This window comes from Ceratotherium simum, chromosome 17 (genome assembly GCF_057802395.1).
Source record: "Ceratotherium simum simum isolate JZ-2026a chromosome 17, ASM5780239v1, whole genome shotgun sequence".
Lineage (NCBI taxonomy): Eukaryota > Metazoa > Chordata > Mammalia > Perissodactyla > Rhinocerotidae > Ceratotherium > Ceratotherium simum.
This window is the reverse complement of record NC_141916.1, coordinates 5,871,223-5,889,935: the sequence shown is the minus strand read 5'-3', so window position 1 is coordinate 5,889,935 and position 18,713 is coordinate 5,871,223. Positions and strand designations below refer to the sequence as shown.

Genomic DNA, 18,713 nt, shown 5'->3' with positions numbered 1-18,713 from the left:
ATCTCAAGCTCACTTTATATTTCTCCCAGCTGCAGGGCACAACATGTGTGGGACTAAACATTTCATAGACATGTCTGGAAACAGCGACTTGGGCAGCTTTGAAACAGGCAGGGGCTCCTCTACAGGCAGACCACGACCTGCAGCTTCCTGCCTCTCCTTACAGTCAGTGTTCACCCCTGGACTCTTAACTTGGGCCTTTTGTGGCCTTACAGGAAGAAGAAAGGGGCAGGATGACTGAGGCCCCCAGTTGTCGTCTTGCCCTGCCGTGCAGAGGATCAGACTCGGCACCCTGGGCTTCATTTTCCGTGGGGCATCCATAAAGCGCAGTCAAGGCTGAGGTCTGCCCTGAGAGAGACTCGGAGTTAGTCGTCACTCATTCCAGATCATGGAAAGAATCCAGGTTGTCATGCTGATCTCAGGCCTAATAAAGTTGCTGTGTCCCTAATCTGGGAGGTGCTGGGAGACTGGAGAAGAAAGGCACACAAAGCAGCCACTTTCTTAGGATCTTAAGCAGGAATAGAATCAATTGTGCTTCTGAGCTCCTTTCCTAGGGTTGGGAGGAGGCAAGGGAGTCATGGCTGATGATCTTGATTTGGACAACAGGTGCCTGAGAAGCCAAGCCAGAATGTTAACATGCTGCAGCTGCTGAAAAACTGCTCCACCCTGCGCTGTGCTCTCCCCCGCACCAGCTTTTGTGAGTTATGGAGACCTACCAGCGAGAAGACGCGGATCTGTGACTGGAGCCTGCCAGCCAAGAGGGTCCAGTAAAATATTTTCCAACATGTGCTGAGAACGACAATTTAGCAATCATTTCAACAAAGAATCTTCTACTTGGTTTTAGTAACAATAGCTGGGAACCAGTGTTTATTTATGCTCCTCAAGTATGTAATGTACAGGAAACTTTTTTCTCCCTTTGGAGATAACTGAGCCTCTACCACCAGAAGCTTTGCCCTGTTCCGGGTACCTACAATTGGATAGGTTTTGACAAACGCCTCGCCTCAGTTTCTCTCTTGGTACCAGCTTTGGTCATTACATTAGTTATATATTGCTGCAACACAAATTACTCCAAAATCAGCAGCTTCAAACATTAAACATTTATTCTATCCTGTGGTCTCTGTGGGTCAGGAGCTAGGGAGCAGCTTAGCTGGGTGGTTCTGGCCTGGGGGTCTCTCATGAGGTTGCAGTTAAAGTGTTGGCTGGGGCTGCAGTCATCTGAAGTCTTGATGGCCAGAGGATCTGCTTCTGAGATGGCTCACTCACATGGCTGGCAAGTTGGGGCTGGTCATTTGCAGAGGGCCTCAGATCCTCACCATGGAGACCTCACCATAGGGCTGCTTGGGTGTCTTCATGATATGGTGGCAGGTTTCCCCTAGAGTAATCCGTGAGAGAGCAAAGCGGAAGTGGCTATGTCTTTTACAATCTAGCTTTGGAAGTCACGCATCATCACATATGCCCTAACCTATTGGTCGAATGGACCAACCAACCCTGATGCATTGTGGGAGGCAGCCACACAGGATCATTAGGAGCCATCTTGGATTGGCTTATCACAGCCATGCCGGAAATAGTTAAATGAGGTATGAAGAAAGGAGCTCTTGTTTTGACTTTTTTCCAACAGCCATGCTGTGGAGTGGGACAAGCAGCCACTTGAATGGTAGTGGCACCTCCCCTTCTTAGTTCAAAACTATCATTTCCCTGTAAATACAGGTATCAGGGCCAAGTTCTTTTTTTTCCTTCTGTTAACATTTGCTTTACATATTTAGGTGCTCCTATGTTGGGTGCATAAATATTCACAAATGTTATATCCTCTTGTTGGATTGACTCCTTTATTCCTATGTAATACCCTTGTCTCTTATTACAGTCTTTGTTTTAAAGTCTATTTTGTCTGATAGAAGTACAGCTACTCCAGCTTTCTTTTGGTTTCCATTTGCACAGAATAACTTCTTCCATCCCTTCATTTTCAGTCTGTATGTGTCCTCACATCTGAAGTAAATCTCTTGTAGGTAGCATATAAATGAGTCTTGCCTTTTATCCATTCAGCCACTCTATGTCTTTTTTTTTTTATTGATGTTTTAATGGTTTCTAACATTGTGAAATTTTGGGTTGTACATTTTTGTTTGTCCATCACCATATATATGACTCCCTTCACCCCTTGTGCCCACCCCCCACCCCCACTGCCCCTGGTAACCACAGTCCAGTTTTCTCTGTCCATGTGTTGGTTTATATTCCACATATGAGTGAGATCATACAGTGTTTGTCTTTCTCTTTCTGGCTTATTTCACTTAACATAATACGCTCCAGACCCATCCATGTTGTTGCAAATGGGACGATTTTGTCTTTTTTTATGGCTGAGTAGTTTTCCATTGTATATATATACCACATTTTCTTAATCCAATCGTCAGTCGAGGGACACTTAGGTTGCTTCCACTTCTTGGCTATGGTGAATAATGCTGCAATGAACATAGGGGTGCATAAGCCTCTTTGGATTGTTGATTTCAGGTGCGTTGGATAGATTCCCAGTAGTGGGATGGCTGGATCATAGGGCATCTCTATTTTTAATTCTTTGAGGAATCTCCATACCGTTTTCCATAGAGGCTGCACCAATTTGCATTCCCACCAGCTGTGTATGAGGGTTCCTGTTTCTCCACATCCTCTCCAACATTTGTTGTCTTTTGTCTTGGTGATTATAGCCATTCTAACGGGCGGGCGTGAGGTGGTATCTTAGTGTTGTTTTGATTTGCATTTCCCTGATGATTAGTGATGTTGAGCATCTTTTCGTGTGCCTATTGGCCATCTGTATATCTTCCTTGGAGAAGTGTCTCTTCATTTCCTCTGCCCATTTTTTGATCGGGTTGTTTGTTTTTTTGTTGTTCAGTTGTGTGAGTTCTTTATATATTATGGAGATCAACCCCTTGTCAGATGTATGTTTTGCAAATATTCTCTCCCAGCTGGTGGGTTGTCTGTTCATCTTGATTCTGGTTTCGTTTGTCTTATAAAAGCTCTTTAATCTGATAAAGTCCCACTTGTTTATTTTCTCTTTAGTTTCCCTAGTCTGGGTAGGCATGTCATCCGAAAAGATTCCTTTAAAACCAATGTCAAATAGTGTGTTGCCTATATTTTCTTCTATGAGTTTTATAGTTTCAGGTCTCACCTTCAGGTCTTTGATCCATTTTGAGTTAATTTTTGTGAATGGCGACAGCACATGGTCCACTTTCATTCTTTTGCATGTGGCTGTCCAGTTTTCCCAACACCATTTATTGAAGAGACTTTCCTTTCTCCATTGCATGTTCTTAGCACCTTTGTCGAAAATTAGCTGTCCGTATATGTGTGGTTTTATTTCTGGGCTTTCAATTCTGTTCCATTGATCTGTGTGTCTGTTTTTGTACCAGTACCATGCTGTTTTGATTACTATTGCTTTGTAGTATGTTTTGAAGTCAGGGATTGTGATGCCTCCTGCTTTGTTCTTTTTCTTTAGGATTTCTTTAGCTATTCGGGGTCTTTTGTTGCCCCATATAAATTTTAGTATTCTTTTTTCTATTTCTGTGAAGAATGTCATTGGGATTCTGATTGGGATTGCATTGAATCTGTAGATTGCTTTAGGTAATAGACATTTTAACTATGTTTATTCTTCCAATCCACGTGCATGGGTCTATGTCTTTTGATGGGAGAATTTAGTCCATTTACATTTAAATTGTTGATAGATATGTACTTATTGCCATTTTAGTAACTGTTTTCTGGCTGTTTTGTAGCTCCTCTGTTCCTTTCTTCTCTTGCTCTCCCTTTGAGGTTTGATGACTTTTAGCATTATGCTTAGATTCTTTTCTCTTTTTGTGTACCTACTACAGGTTTTTGCTTTGTGGTTACCATGAGGCTTACATGTAACAACTTGTATTTATAACAGTCTATTTAAGTTGATAACTTAAATTTGAATGCATTCTAAAACTCTACATTTTTATCTTCTCCCCACTTTTTATGTGTTTTTTTTTTTTGCTGAGGAAGATTTGCCAACCTAACCTCCTGGCCAGTCTTTCTCTATTTTGTACATGGGTCACCGCCACAGCATGGTCGCCAATGAGTGGTGTAGATCCACGCCCAGGAACAGAACCCAGGCCGTCAAAGCAGAGCACACCGAACTGAACCACTATGCCATTGGGATGGCCCCACCTTTTTGTTTTTGATGTCACATTTTACATCTTTTACCTGTGTATCCCCTAATTATTGTAGTTAGTTATGTTTACTACTTTTGTCTTTTAACCTTCATACTAGCTTTATGATTAATCCTCTACCTTTACTAAATATTTTTTACCAGTGAGATTTATGCTTTCATACATCTTGTTACTAATTAGCACCTTTTCTTTACAGCTTAAGTGAGTCCCTTTAACATGTCCCATAAGGCTGGTTTAGTGGCGATGAACTCCTTTAGCTTTTGCTTGTCTGGAAAATTCCTTCTCCTTTAATTCTGAATGATAACCTTGCTTGGTCGAGTGTTCTTGGTTGGAAGTTTTTTTCTTACGTTCTCTGTTCAATCTATATAATGTCCTGGAGATCAGGAGTAGAATAATTCCCTTTCATAACCAAGCTCACTGTCAGGCAGAGTAGGCACTCAGACACAAGATGAGGGAGGGAAAAATCCTTCTTAGATCACAGAGATAGCTGAGTTTAACAGAAAGAAGGCTTTGAAGCCACATCTTTGGAATCCCGGCTCTTTGACTAGTTAGCTTTATGAGCTTTGGTAAATTAAACTGAGGACAAGACCTAGCTGCAGAGCTGTTTTTATCACAATACTAGTTACAGGCATCCTTTGTATCTCTCTACCCTTTGAGGGCCCATCAGCATCAGTCAGAGCTGCAGACAGGAGGATACATATGGACCTCAGGTCTCACGGGCAGAAGGTGGTCATGAAAGCTTCCTCTCAGACTAAGATTTAGAACTGTTAATCCACTCTACGGTACTCGAGGAGCTAGCTCCCACGTCCCACGTCTAAATCTCTTCTTACTGTATAGTAATTCCTAGGCCATCAGTAGAGGTGCTTTCAGTTTGTGGCCTTTGGCTTCTCTAGTTGTCTGCTCTTGGCTCAGCAGACTTCAAGGTGCGTATATGTCCAGCCCTTTCAACCCACTGTTGGTAGAGAAAGAAGAAACAAAGAGTAATTCCATAAGGAATTTGGTTCTACAGGGCAGGGTATAGTCTCAGTGGGAATAGGCAGGATAAGTTAGAAAAACGGATCTGGTCGAGTCTGTAGTTAACCTCACTTTGAGAATCTATGCAAATAAACGTTCTCCTCTTTCTTGTCGATGGCTTGACATTGTGATATACCCCAAATACCTGTTTTTTCTGATAGTAATCTGACAACTTTATGGGTGTCCTCTAATATCTGATTTTGCTACTTGGTCTTGATAATTTATAAGCTATGAGGCAACCTACTAGGTCTAGGTCTGGGGTTGGCAAACCATGGCCTGCCTGTTTTTGTAAATAGTTTTGTCGGAACACAGCCACTCATATTCATTTAAGTATCGGCTAGGGCTACTTTTGTGCTGCTACAACAGCAGAGTTAAGTGGTTGCAACAGAGACCACAGGGCCTACAAGCCTAAAATATTATCTATTCCTTTAGGAAAAAGTCTGTCAACCCCATATGGAATCGTTCCTCATTAGGGTAATGGAGGATCACCCGACTGGACATCAAGGCAAAGCATTTTCAAAGGTGAGCTTAGTTTATCTCATGTAAAGCTGGCCAAGGTAAGATGTTTTTTCTCCAAAGCTGTAAATGCATAAAGATTTATTGGGAATGATTTTCTACATGGTGCTCCTTCATGGCTACCAGTCAGCAGGGCCCACGTGTAGAAGAGGTGGGTGCACTCAACAAGGAAACGGCCCATCTCCAATACTAGTGAGTGATTAAAACATGAAACAGCATCAAGAAAAAAAAGCATCCTGTCAAAATTACAACTTGTGGACTAAAACAAAGGACACATTCCCACTAGAACAGAAATAAATTTTAATTCGTTGAAAAGTGCAGCAGTGAACAGGGTCCTTTGAAGGGCACTTTCTAAGTCAAATGACAGAGATGACACACAGCCAGGGCAGAACAACTTCTAGGAACAGATGATGCAAATACAGGAATTCACAAAGTTCAGTGGGACCTAAGTGGTGGTGAAACCCAAGAGCCCAAACCTTGCCATCTAATTCCATTGGTGAAGCGACTGAAATACCTTTTGCTTTCTCTTAATAAGGATCCTGGAACAATTCATCTTTCTTTATTAAAAAAGCACTAATTCTTAATTTAGACACTTAAAAATAAATTTAAGAACATTTCTCACAGATTAAGGTATAACTTCCATGGCTATCATTACTATTTTGTACAAAAACCCTAGTGTTGTCAATTAAAATGTATTTTGCACAGCACCATTGGTCAAATTCAAAGATGCTTAACAGGTGTTCCCTGCTTTGTCACTGTATTTGAGGAAGAGCTTTGTAATAGGAAATCTTGTAAGGCAAAAATCTCTATTCATTCCTATAGCCTATGTTCACTCGTAATGGTTATCTAGTTTTGTACTCTGAAGGGCACCAACAGATACGGACCTGACCTTCTTAGAAGGGAAAATAATCAAAATTCAGATCAGTACAGTTAGAGAGAAACAAGGCAAGCCTCTTGCAGTGGATCCTTTGTACATTCTGAAAAGTTCAGTGCGTTCTATAGTCTGCTAGGCTGTAAACTGAGGCCTCTTTATGAAAGATGATTTTATTAGCACAGATCCAGAACGAAGCTAGTCCAAGAGAAAAAGTGAAATTTTTAGAGGCCATTTAAACGTTTGGTAGGAAATGTACCAAGAGTAGAGGACACCGAGAGGCCACATGGCACCCCCCCACCCAAACAAGTCTGCCGACTGTAAGAGTGTGGCAGGGACACTATCGGTAGCTCATGTGTCAGTCTCATGACTTCACCTGCTTTCAGGAACCGGCATCATAAAACTGAATAATATGACATCACAGTACAAGACCTGGTAACAGTAGGTTTCTTTTTATTCCGGAATAACTGTGGTCAACTTTCATTAATGTGGAAGTTGACTGATTAATGTTAAGAATCAAAGTGTAGAATAAAGCTGTAACCTATACTCAACATTGTAGTTTGAAATTTTTAGCATTTCTTTCCCTAAAACGTTCATAGCAGAGGTGTTCATCTCACTTGCCTGTTTCACCTCTAAATACCACCACAGTTACTGGGGTTGTGTGAGGTAAAGGAATAAACCCAATGGCTATTAACCTGTCACGGCTCTCTGGAATTCTGATGGAAAAGGTGCTCTGGCCACATCCTACAAAGTGCTTAGAGCTCAACCTAAGACCTTAAATAGAGCTACCATCACTCCTGCCTGAGCCGAACAGGTTCCCAACCACAGCAGCTCCTCCTCCTCTGCCGTCCCACCACTGATTAGCTTCCTGTGAAGGAAACAATGGAAACGGGATTGGTTTTTGAGCCAAACACCATAAAAATGTCGGTGTTCTAAACAGTGAGGAAACCTCAACAAGATCTGGTTTTGGCAGGGGAATAGCGAATGGGGCCCAAATTATACAAGACTCCAAAAACTCAGGAAGACCCTATCCAGGAGGGAAGAAGGTAGGGTAAAGGAGTTGGTACTTTGCATCAACTGTAAGAAATTTTTACCTCTTGTAACAAATGAACAGAATGTCAGTAAAATGCAGAGACAGTCAAACAACTTCCCACTCTGAAACCCAGGCTCCCTGCTGGACAGGCACTTACCACATCCCAACCACAGCCCTTCAATCTGCCAACCCGAGAGCCCCATCTACGGGAGGCCCTCGGGAAATGCAGCCTTCACCCACCCCGGGAAGTTCCTGTTCTCTGCAGAGATATCTAAGCCGCTTTACTGTTCAGATCTCTGAGGGGAAAGTACAGAGAGACAGTCCCTCGATCCCCCTAGTGGTAACTGGCACTCCATGCGGTTAGCAGCCACCGGCAAGTAGGTGGCTGTCACCATTAACTAATTCAGTGTCACCTGGAATTAGCCTTTCCCAAAAGCCTACTGTTCTATTTCAGTGCAGCACCAGCCCAGAATTCCAAAAAACTAACAGAGCTTGGTTGACATGTTTTGAATCTGTGACCTTATCACATTGTGATGGATATTATAAACAATATATTTCTACCAATCTAAAAACAATGGTACTTGTTCTTAATCAGATGATTCAGCTCTGATGGTCATTCTTCTAGCCATGTGATGTCAGTATTTTTGACAGTGAGGTGCTCAATCTGAAATGCTACGCAGGTCCTTTGATTTTAGGTCAAGCTATATATATCAAAAACATTTTTCCCCCTGAAGTATTGCCATTTATCTGAATGGATTTACAAATTCAGACTTTGACCACATGGGGAATAATCAAGAAGTGTAGCCCCAGGACAGAAAGTGTATGGCGAGAACAAAGACCTCAGGAGCATTCCTTATCAGTGGAGTGAAGGGACCAGGGACAGCCACTCCCGACATGGGCAGAGTTCACAGTTTAACACTTTGCACAAGGAAGTCAGCTGGTTGGGTTGCTTTTTCAAACACGACTTAAAACAAAGCCAGTCCAGAAACTCCTCCAGGCGTGGTCTTGAAGACTAGCTACAGACATCTACTACAATCACTTCATCAGAAAGAGGCGTGCAGGGGTCCACTGCCGAGGTCGCTACAGAGGACGTTTTGAAAACCTTCGAGTCCTGACACTGCCGTGATTGTTGAACATGAGACGAGGGTCAAACCTATATCTGGGGAGGAAAACAAGGATGCCACATTCATTCCAGTTGGCCATTGAGTACTTTGTGCAGAAGAGTAAGTGGACTTAAGGATATCAGGAAGGGATATAAAAGGAATAATTAAATCATCAGAAGGGAGCTGCTGTTTATAGTAACGAAACAGTACTTAATTAAGAGCATTTCCATGACAAGTCAGCAAGCACAAAACAATGTAGTAAAAGTGGAGAGGAGAGAAAAAACAGCAGTAAGGTTAGTCTTGAAAGGCATTTGGAGGCAAGATTTGAGCTGTTTTGTTTTTTGGGGGGAAGGGGCGATCCCTAAGATATTAACAGCCTGATGGAAGAGTCTACAGCCCTTGCTGTGAAAGCCCTACCAGCAGTTTCAAAGCCTTTTCTTCTTCTGCAGTTAAGACACACAGGCTGTGGTGGGTAAGAGCGGAGGTGTGCACCTGAGACAGGAGTTTGAACCAGGCTCATTATGAACTGAGGGCAGTCACTAACTTCTCTGGCCACCAATCAAATAGTAAGGCAATCCAGGTAAAATGTCTGGCACATAAAATAACTTACCACCCAAGGGAGAGTTAGAGCGAATGCTGAATGGTAACCTGAGTTGAGACTTGGCAGAGGCAAAGCATATAGGTTGTCTGGAGAGAAACTTTACATGTGCAGGCTAGAAATAACATTGTATTTACTTTTATCTGCTATCGTTTGGACAAACTAACTCTTATTATTTTAGAGCAGGGACTGGCCAACTTTTTTTGTAAAGGGCCAGATAATAAATATTTTAGGGGCCATGCAGTCTCTGTCCCAACCATTGAGCTTTGTTGCTGAAGTGCAAAAGCAGCCACGGACACTATGTACGTGAATGTGTGTGCTGTGTTCCCACAGGGGGAGGCTGGATTGGGCCTGCGGGATCTAGTCTGCTGACCCCCATTTCAGAGGGTTCTACAGACCTAAATGTTTGGGAGGAAAGAAAAAGCTAGGGCTAAGGAATTTAAAAGAAAATCAGGTAGAGTTTAAGTAGCTCAGGCTAACATCAGCAAAGCCAGCATCTAGAATCTTAGTTATAAGCTTCTAGAATGTGAGCAAGACAGTTAAACAAACAAACGCAGCTTGCCTGGAAGTCAGGAGATCTTGCTGTAGCAGTTCCTAAGAGGGTGACCCTGGGGCAAACCACTACTCCAAGCTCTAGCTCCTCATCTGAAATGTACCTGTTGGGGCTCTGAGGGCTGCAAGGAAATTCTACAGTTGAATCTAACACTTAAGGCGAGGTGCCCAGAAGAAACAAGGGGGCTGCTGCGTGCGCCCCACACTGGCCACTTGGATGCTGGCACGGCAGGCCTGTGCTCTCGCTGTAGCGTGCTCAGGGACGTCATGGTCAGAGAAGTCCACGTCCCTGGACCCTCCGTTCAAGACTTAATTAGATGTTGGCTTTAAGTTCCAAGAGTCAGCCAGAGACTGCTATGTACATCTAACTTTATTTGGTTTGATAAAACATTCTGAGCAAAGTAGTTGCTGGAAACTGCAAAATCAGCATGTGTCAACTAGAATTCTTGTGCTTTTATCTCAGAGACTGACCTTCCTACTTCAAGGAACTAGTACCAAACAAAGATCCATTTCATTAACTTGGAGGAAAGACCAAAGCTGGTCGGTCGGTCAGAACGCTTGACCAATTATTGCATTAACAGGATTTCTGTGGTTGAGTTGATTCCGACTCCTAGCACCCCTGTGCACAGCAGAGTGGAGCCCTGCTTGGTCTTTTCGCGCCATCTTCTCACCTCCCGGCGCTCTATCAGACGATGCTCCCTGCTATTCACAAGGTTTTCATGGCCACTTTTTTTGCAAGTGAGTGGCCAGGTCCTTCTTCCTAGTCTGTCTTGTCTGGAAGCTCTGCTGAAACCTGTGCCCCCCATGCGTGACCCTGCTGGGATTTAAAATACCAGTGGCATAGCTTTCAGCATCCCAGCAACACAGCTGCCAAAGTATGACACCCGATAGACGGGTGGTGTGGTTTTCTGAGCAAGACACGAACCTGGGCTGTGGTGGTGAGAACTGCAGATCTTAACCACTAGACCACCAGGGCTGGCTATTAACAGGATTATCCATATAAAAAAAGCTACTTTGCTTAACTGATATAAAATTATGATAAATACTGTGTTTTTATATTGTTACCTAGTTTTAGTCTGCTGGCATCCATGTCTCTTTGGCTCTATATACACTATTTACATTTCTTTAATAAATAGTCTATAATCCAGTTTCTCTGTCTTTACTTACATTCCCCTCTAATTTGGACTGAAGATATCATTTCACATGAAGATGGCTAAATAAGTTATTATTTTCCATCAGCTTAGGACATCACTCTCCCCTCTCTCCTACAGAGAATAAGACCTGAAACAATCCTTTCCCGGTGAAAGTTTGATTTTTAATTTCATAATCTTCAAGCAAAAATGACAGGCTTCTTGCCATCGGCAGCTCCAGTGCCTGGTGTGCTGAGCCCCAGCATCCCTGGTGCAAAGTGACTGATGAAGAGGAACGGGAGTGGGAGGAGGGAGCCGACTCAGGAGGCCATCATTAACGTCTTTCCTCCCTTCATGTCCTGCAGTGGGCTTGTATGTTTCAACAGCTGAGAGTGTCTACCTTCTATTTCATTGCGTGTTTAATACATTAAATTGACTGGCAAGCACTCCCGTTTCTATAACTAGGGTTTCTGAGAAATGAACACATGTGCTCTGGGAAGCGCTAGGGACTGGGTACCACTTGGTCGGTGACTTTAAAGAAGTCCCAGGTGTCCCCAGTGCAACCGAATGGTACAGTGAGGAGAATCAAGCCAGGAAGAGGAGGCCGCGGGGGTGGGGAATAGGCCATGCCTCCAGCCAAAGCACTGACTGGCCACGGAGAGCCAAGCTTCCAACTGCTCTTTCCCATACCCCAGGCTGGGGCACTGAGACAGCGCTCCCACTCTGGAGCAGAGGGCGGGGAACACAGCTTGGCTCACAGCAGAAGGGTCCATCAGGCTCCCTCTGCCTTCAAGAACACATGGCTTCTGGTGACAACTTAGCCCAGCACTGAAGAAAAGCGGAACTTACCCGGGGTCAAACACCCCTGGAGTGCGACAGGTCGGCCCAGAACAGGACTGTAACATCATCAGCCGATAGTTCATCTTTCCTAAAAGGTCTGGGTCTATGCTTTTCACGATGTTGGTGATTTGGTCTGGGTCTGCAGTCAGGTTATAGACCTCTACAAACACCTACAGGAAGTGGCAAGATGGACGAGAGAAAAGAGCAAGGGTTAAGCTGAGGAGATGCTCCTCGCATGCATTCTCTCAAATGGGAGGGGAGGAGATGGACAAGACCCAGGCCCAGGAGAAGATCATCTGGTCTGGAGGTCCCCAGAGAGCCCAAGGGTGTACACGAGACAGCGGAGCATCTGTTCGGGGGGTTCAACTGCTTCGGGTCCGAGGCCCACATGCTGGGAAGGGGCCTCCAGTGCAGCCGGTGCTTCAGGCAGAGTCAGGAGGGGGCGGGCGGTGGCGGGGAGCTTACCACCTTCTGTAATTAGGCAGAGAACAGAAGGCAGGAGCCTCAAATGGCAAGGTCTCAGAAACTGGATTTAGTGATCAAGTTACTGAGTGCGAGTAGACATTCGAAGGTTTGTTTTTGCCCTAGAATTGTGAAGACTCAAATGAGAACAGATGTGACAGTACTCTAACCCGGGTTACACGAATGTTAAGTTTTCCATTCTAAAAGCAGTTTGGGATGTGTAACACCAAGTGGGGAAGGATACAGTACTGTTATTTCTAACATCAGACGTGTGTAATATCACCATTTTCCACCCAATCTGAAGTTTGTTCTCCAAACTGGAGTTAAGTGATAGGCTAGGAAGGTGGTAGGTAAATTTTGCCTACAATGGCTTCAAGTAACTGCCCTCAGACTGTCACCTGTAAGCAGTTATCAAACGGATGAACATTACAGGGGAGGGGAACAGGAACGGAGTTTGAGGGAAGCTCTCTTGCCTGTTGTCCAAAGTGCCCACGAGCAACCGGTGAATGGTGGGCACATCAATTTCTGAGAAACACGATGAGTGTCGGCATCACATGGCAAGATGTGGGCTGCCAGATGGGGCAGGGGAGCGCACACTGATGAACAGGTATGACACCACAAGGACTGGAGTCCATGTGGTCCTTCCAATAATCCACACTGATCCGAGTTGGCTAAAAGCCACCTTCTTCCAGGGATGGCGCTCCTGGGCCTGCCTTTGACCCCACTGCTAAACCCATCTGAGCAGCACTGGGCTCTGCCGTGGTGAGGACAGAAGTTTCTGAACAAGGTGGCTGCAGTAAGCTTTCTAGGAAATGCCTCAACTCCTTTCACCTCCACAGAAGCTGAGGTGTCTCACCCTCACCCCAAACTACGAGGGAGCAAAGAGACCAGGCGTGCAGCCTTTCAAAAACGTGAAGTGTGCATTTAAAGTGTATGTTTGGGAGGTGGTGGGAGTGGAGAGAACCCCATCCAGGAAGGTCGCAGGTAGGGACGGGAAGCACGGCCTTGTGGAATTCTGTTTTCTTAACTGAAGAAAACCTAAGTGGAAGTACAGATAAGAAACACGTCTTCCCTAGGGAGCATCCTTGGAACTGCTCTTCTGCCACCAAGTCCAGCTAACAAAGCGCTGGCGATGGACATGGGTGGGGATGCAGAGGCCCTCTTACCTCCTGGTCATCAAACTCGCAATACTGTAAATTCCACAGTGCCGCCATGGTCCTCACACAGGCATAGGTGTTGTTGTAAGCATCTTCACACACACAGTCTGGGAAACATTGCTGAGAGGATATTTAAAGAGTTAAAGGAAGACAGTTTTTCTATAGTAACAAATATTACTGGCTTACAGGGGCAACCTAGTTGGCTCGAGCTGGATATACAACTGGACAGAAATCAGGAAACCTTCCACAGAGAAGCAAATCAAAATAGACGTGGGGCTTTGCTCCTTCCTGACAGCTAACTTGATCAAGGAACACGGGTGGTGGCTGTTCCATCTACAGACTGCTGCCATCCCTGCCTGCTGATCTCCTGACAAGAACTGGCTGCAGTGAGCACCTGTAAAACGTATGGGTTGGTGAGGAGAAGAATTGATACTCAATGAGTCACTTCTAAGGTGTATTCGGAACTGTCATCCCAAAGGGCTAGAGAAAAAGGCTAAAATGAGCTTTGTGGAATCATGTGTAGGTAACTCATTTATAAGTGTGTTTTTTTTTTGTCTGTTTGTTTTGCTGGGAAAGAGTTGCCCTTAGCTAACATCTGTTGCCAATCTTCCTTTTTTTCCCCCTCCCCCACAGCCCCAGTACACAGTTGTATATTCTAGTTGTAGGTCCTTCTAGTTCTTCTATGTGAGCCGCCACCACAGCACGACTACTGACAGACGAGTGATGTGGTTCCACGCCCGGGAACCGAACCGGGGTCGCCGAAACAGAGCACGTTGAACTTTAACCTCTACGCCATCAGGGCTGGCTGATTTGAGTGGTCTTATGATTTTAACTTCTTTCTTCATGTCTTCTATACCAACTTCCAGTTGGTTCTTTACTATATCCTAACACTTTGGTATTGGAGGGTCAACTCCAAATGGAAGCCTATTTCCCATTCTCCAAAGAGAGGCCAGGGTGGCTGTTACCATCCCCACAACCAGCCTGACTGCCACCCGTGCGAGACACTTGTGACGGCATGGTAACGGGTGGAACCCCATCTCTCTATGGGATGCCACTGATAACATCCCTAATAAAAAATAGTGCCGCTATGAGGAAGGGTGGGAAAACAGGAAGGGGTACTGATCTGGCAAGAACGTGGGCAGAGGTGTGCACCTGTTACACAGACGGGAAGAATTCGAAGTGCACAGTCTGACGACAGGTTGGCAGCGTCACCTTCCAGATTACTGAAGTTTCCTTAGTCCATCTACTAATCTCCCACAGTCAAGTGACAAAGGAGTAGGACTCAGACGAAGGGTTTCAATACTTGATACACTAAACCAGTGCCTGCTGTGCTGTCCATGAGGAAGCTGTCTAAGCCGACTCAAGATATTACTCACAGAGACTCCAGGACTCAGGGAAGGACACGTGGGGTCAGTGACGTTACGGCCTTCTCCTTGATATTCCACCAGAACATCTGATCGCCAAGTCAGATTACTGGCACCTTTCTAGAAAGAAGAGCAGAAGTGGTTGCTGTGTGGCCTACAGACTGTGGTAAGATTCACAGAGTTATTTGTTCTAGTGCTAAGGGGGAGCTGGGAGTCAACTGGACTCTGCATTCAGTAACTAAAGGGAGTGGCCACGACTGATGCAGATGAAGGCTACCGAGTGTCACGTTTGGGATTTGTGGAGCCCTTACAAGTGACGGTCACATTTGATAGTTACTCCCCAAGACGACTTCAGGAAAGCGGGTCAGGACTGGAAACCGACCAAGCAGCTAAGCAAGACTCAAAGTCACAGGGCCAAGTCCAGACTAGAATACACAACACTGTCTACAACGTGTATCAAAGAACTGTTGTAAGTTCACACTCACAAATTTATAGCCTAATACATACAAGGACAAGAATTAAACAAACATCAACTTAGGCTAGTGTGCTAAGGACTGCAATAGGTTCAAAGTACTTCTTGATGGTCAGGCTGAAGACATCATACATGTACGAGCTCATTTCATCTCCGACGCACATCAGTGGAGTGCAAGGCAAGCAGCAGCAGCACTTGAATCAGGAAAGTGTGAGACAGGCACACGAATGGAGAAAGGAAGAAGGCTCGAGGAGTGAGAGGAAGTTCTGCATCAGGAGAACCACATGAACAGGGGATGGAAGTAGAACCTGGAAGTATGGTTTCCTGAAATCCAGCTCAGACAAGGAAGCAGCGCCATGTAGAGTCGAGAGGCAGGCTGGTAACCGCACAGGAAAAGGCCGACAGCAGGCTGCCCATTAGTTCTATAAAGAATGGCAGGTGACAGACAGGAAGCAACGGGAGGTTTCTGAGCAGGGAAGTAACACAATCAAGGTTGTGCTTTAGAAAAGGCACCCAGTAGCAGAATCTAGAAATGGAGTGGAGATGTGGAGACCCAGAGACCACGTTAGAAGGCACTCTTGAAATGGTCTCTAGGCTTACTACTCAGTCTGGTTTGCGGGCTATCAGCCACACTTGGGAGCTGGTGAGAAATGCACAATCTCAGGCCCTCCTCAAGCCTTAATGAGCTAGAGTCTGCATTTTAATAAGATCCTCTGGTGAGTCAGGAAATGCACAGTAAAATTTGAGAAGCATTGCTCTAAAACAGTGGTTCTCCAAGTGTGCCCCACTACCAGAAGCATTAGCATCACCTGGGAACTTGTTACAAATACAAATTCTTAATTCCCTGTGCGGGTGGGGAGCATTCTGTGTTTTAACCAGCCCCACAGGCATTTCTGAGGAATGCTAGTTTGAGAACCACTGCTCTAAGGACTTCAGTGGACCCACTTAACTGGACCACGGTGGGGAAGGGGCGACAGCCTGTGCAAGGCCTTGGAATACCACAGCTGCCTGGCAAGGGCGAGTCAGAGACAGGAACGTATTTCCTAACTCCCTGTTCTATGATGAAACCTAAACAATCCCGTGCCGATCAAGGTCTCAGAAACCGCAAGTAACAGGAGACTTCAGAAGCTGCCAGCTCCTCTGTAAGCACCCACCCTGGGCCATGGAAGCTGGGAGTCAGGGGAAGAACTTACCTGTCAGACCTGAGTGTCAGAGCATGCAGAGGAGAAAATGGTGCCTGAAAAGTCTAGGTCAGTGGTCTCAAACTTGGCTGCATATTAAAATCACGAGGGCAGCTTTAAAACTCCCAAGGGCCAGGTTATGCCCCTGTCAACTCATCAGAACCTGGGCTAGGACCCAGGCATTAGTATTTCAGTTTCCCGGCTATACTAATGTGCAGGCAAGTGTGAGACTAACAGTCTGGAGGGTCGTTAAACTTTTCCTGTCAAAGCCCAGACAGTAGATATTTAGGGTCTGCGGTGATACAGTCTCTGTTGCAACTACTCAATTCTGCTGTTGTAGCAGGAAAGTGGGCCCAGACAATATCTGTATAGATGAGCATGGCTGTGTTCTGATATAACTTTATTTACAGAAACCAGGGGTGGGCTAGATTGGCCCCAGGGGTTTGCATCCCCTGGTCTATGGCAGCACTGTCCAGCAGGAATGTTCTCTATCTGACCTGTTCAATACAGTGGCTTCTGAGCACTGGATATGTGGCTAGTGCCACTGAGGAAGTGAATTTTTCATTTTATTCTAGTTAATTTAAATAGCCATGCGTGGGCAGAGCTAGAGGTGTAACAGCAACAAACTGCTCTGCAGCCCTAATATACCAGTAGTTTCACTGGAATAACCTCCAGAACACGTAAAAGAGCCGAGTCCTAAATGGCACTTGCAGAATTGTGCAGAGAAACTAATTATACCCAGCAGAGTGATTTTACCCTCACAGTGAAGTTTTCTAATTAGAAATAAGGTACACAGTATAAGACTTGTATAGAGAAAGTTAAAAGACATAAGTTTCCCTCTAACTGATCTATAAATTCAGTGCAATTCCAACCAAAAGCCCAACATGATTTTTCAGGTAACTGAAAAGCTGTTTTGAAAGTCTATATGGAAGAGAGGTGGCTAGGATCCCCACAGGAACAATGAGAGGTGTGTCCATACAAAGACTTAATTATACAGCTTTATGACAAGACAAAATGATGCTGGTACAGGGATAGCCAGATCTGTGGAACAGAAAAGACAACTGAGTATTCATAGAGAAACAAGTTAAACTGGATCCCTGACTCATACCATACAAGAAATTCAATTCTAGATCCACCAATGGCTTGAATGTAAGAGGCAGAACTACAAAACTTTTATAAGAAAATCTAGGAAAACTATTTTCTGATCTCAAGGTTCAGAAGCATTTTTATAAACAAGACACAAACAACACTAACCATAAAGAGATGATTTATATGTTCGACTTCTGTGTTCTCATATCTTAACGCAGGGAAAAGACACGTCATGGGGACGATATGATGGGCAAAAAGATGCATTTCATACGGGAAGAAACACAAAAGGCATAAATGAACACTGATTCACTGATCAAAAACCCAATTGAAAAATGGGCAAAGGATCTGAATAGACATTTCTCCAAAGATGATACACAAATGTCCAATAAACACACAACAAGACGTTCAACATCATTAGTCATTAGGGAACCGCAAATCAAAACCACAATGAGATACCACTGCATGCCCACTACGATATAATAAAAAGACAAAACAGCAAGTGTTGGCGAGGATGTGGAGGAATTGGAACACTTGTTCACTGCTGGTGGGAATGCATAAAATGGTGCAGGTGCTTTGGTAAATAGTCTGGCAGTTCCTTCAAAGGTTAAACCTAGAGTCACCACATGACCCAGCAATTCTACTTCCAGGTTTATACCCAAGAGAACTGAAAACATTTGTCCACACAAAAACTTGTAACAAATGTTCATAGCAGCATTATTCATAATAGCCAAAAAGGGGAAACAACCCAAATGTCTATCAGCTGATGAATGGATAAATTAATGTGACATCTCCATATAATGGAATATTATTCAGCAATAAAAAGGAATAAAGTACTGATACATGTTACAACATGGATGACCCTTGAAAACATCATGCTCAGTGAAAGAAGCCAGTCACAGAGGCCACATATTGTCTGATTTTATTTATACAAAATGTCCACAACAGACAAATCTATAGAGACAGAGAGTAGATTAGTGCTTGCCTGGTGTTGGGAGAGGGAGCAATGAGGGAGAGATGCTAATGTACTGGGGGTTTCTTTTCGGGGTTATGAAAATGTTCTAAAATTACATTATGGTGATTGCACAACTCTGTGAATACACTAAAAACTACTGAGTTGTAAACTTTAAATTAGTGAATTGCATGGTAAGCAGATTAAGCTGTTGAAAAA

General features: G+C 44.4%; 1 protein-coding gene across 1 annotated transcript in view; it reads right to left on the bottom strand.

The window, feature by feature from the left end:
* Window positions 1-5,976: 5,976 nt before the first annotated feature.
* The window catches only part of GNS (glucosamine (N-acetyl)-6-sulfatase), a 41,746-nt gene continuing 29,009 nt past the window's right edge, over window positions 5,977-18,713 (bottom strand). The window contains exons 11-14 of the mRNA XM_004429369.3: window positions 14,816-14,923; window positions 13,449-13,559; window positions 11,830-11,990; window positions 5,977-8,756 (exon numbers count right to left, since the gene is read on the bottom strand). Of these exons, the coding sequence (XP_004429426.1) occupies window positions 8,678-8,756; window positions 11,830-11,990; window positions 13,449-13,559; window positions 14,816-14,923 (459 nt within the window). The 3' untranslated portion in view covers window positions 5,977-8,677. The remainder of the gene's footprint in view (window positions 8,757-11,829; window positions 11,991-13,448; window positions 13,560-14,815; window positions 14,924-18,713) is intronic.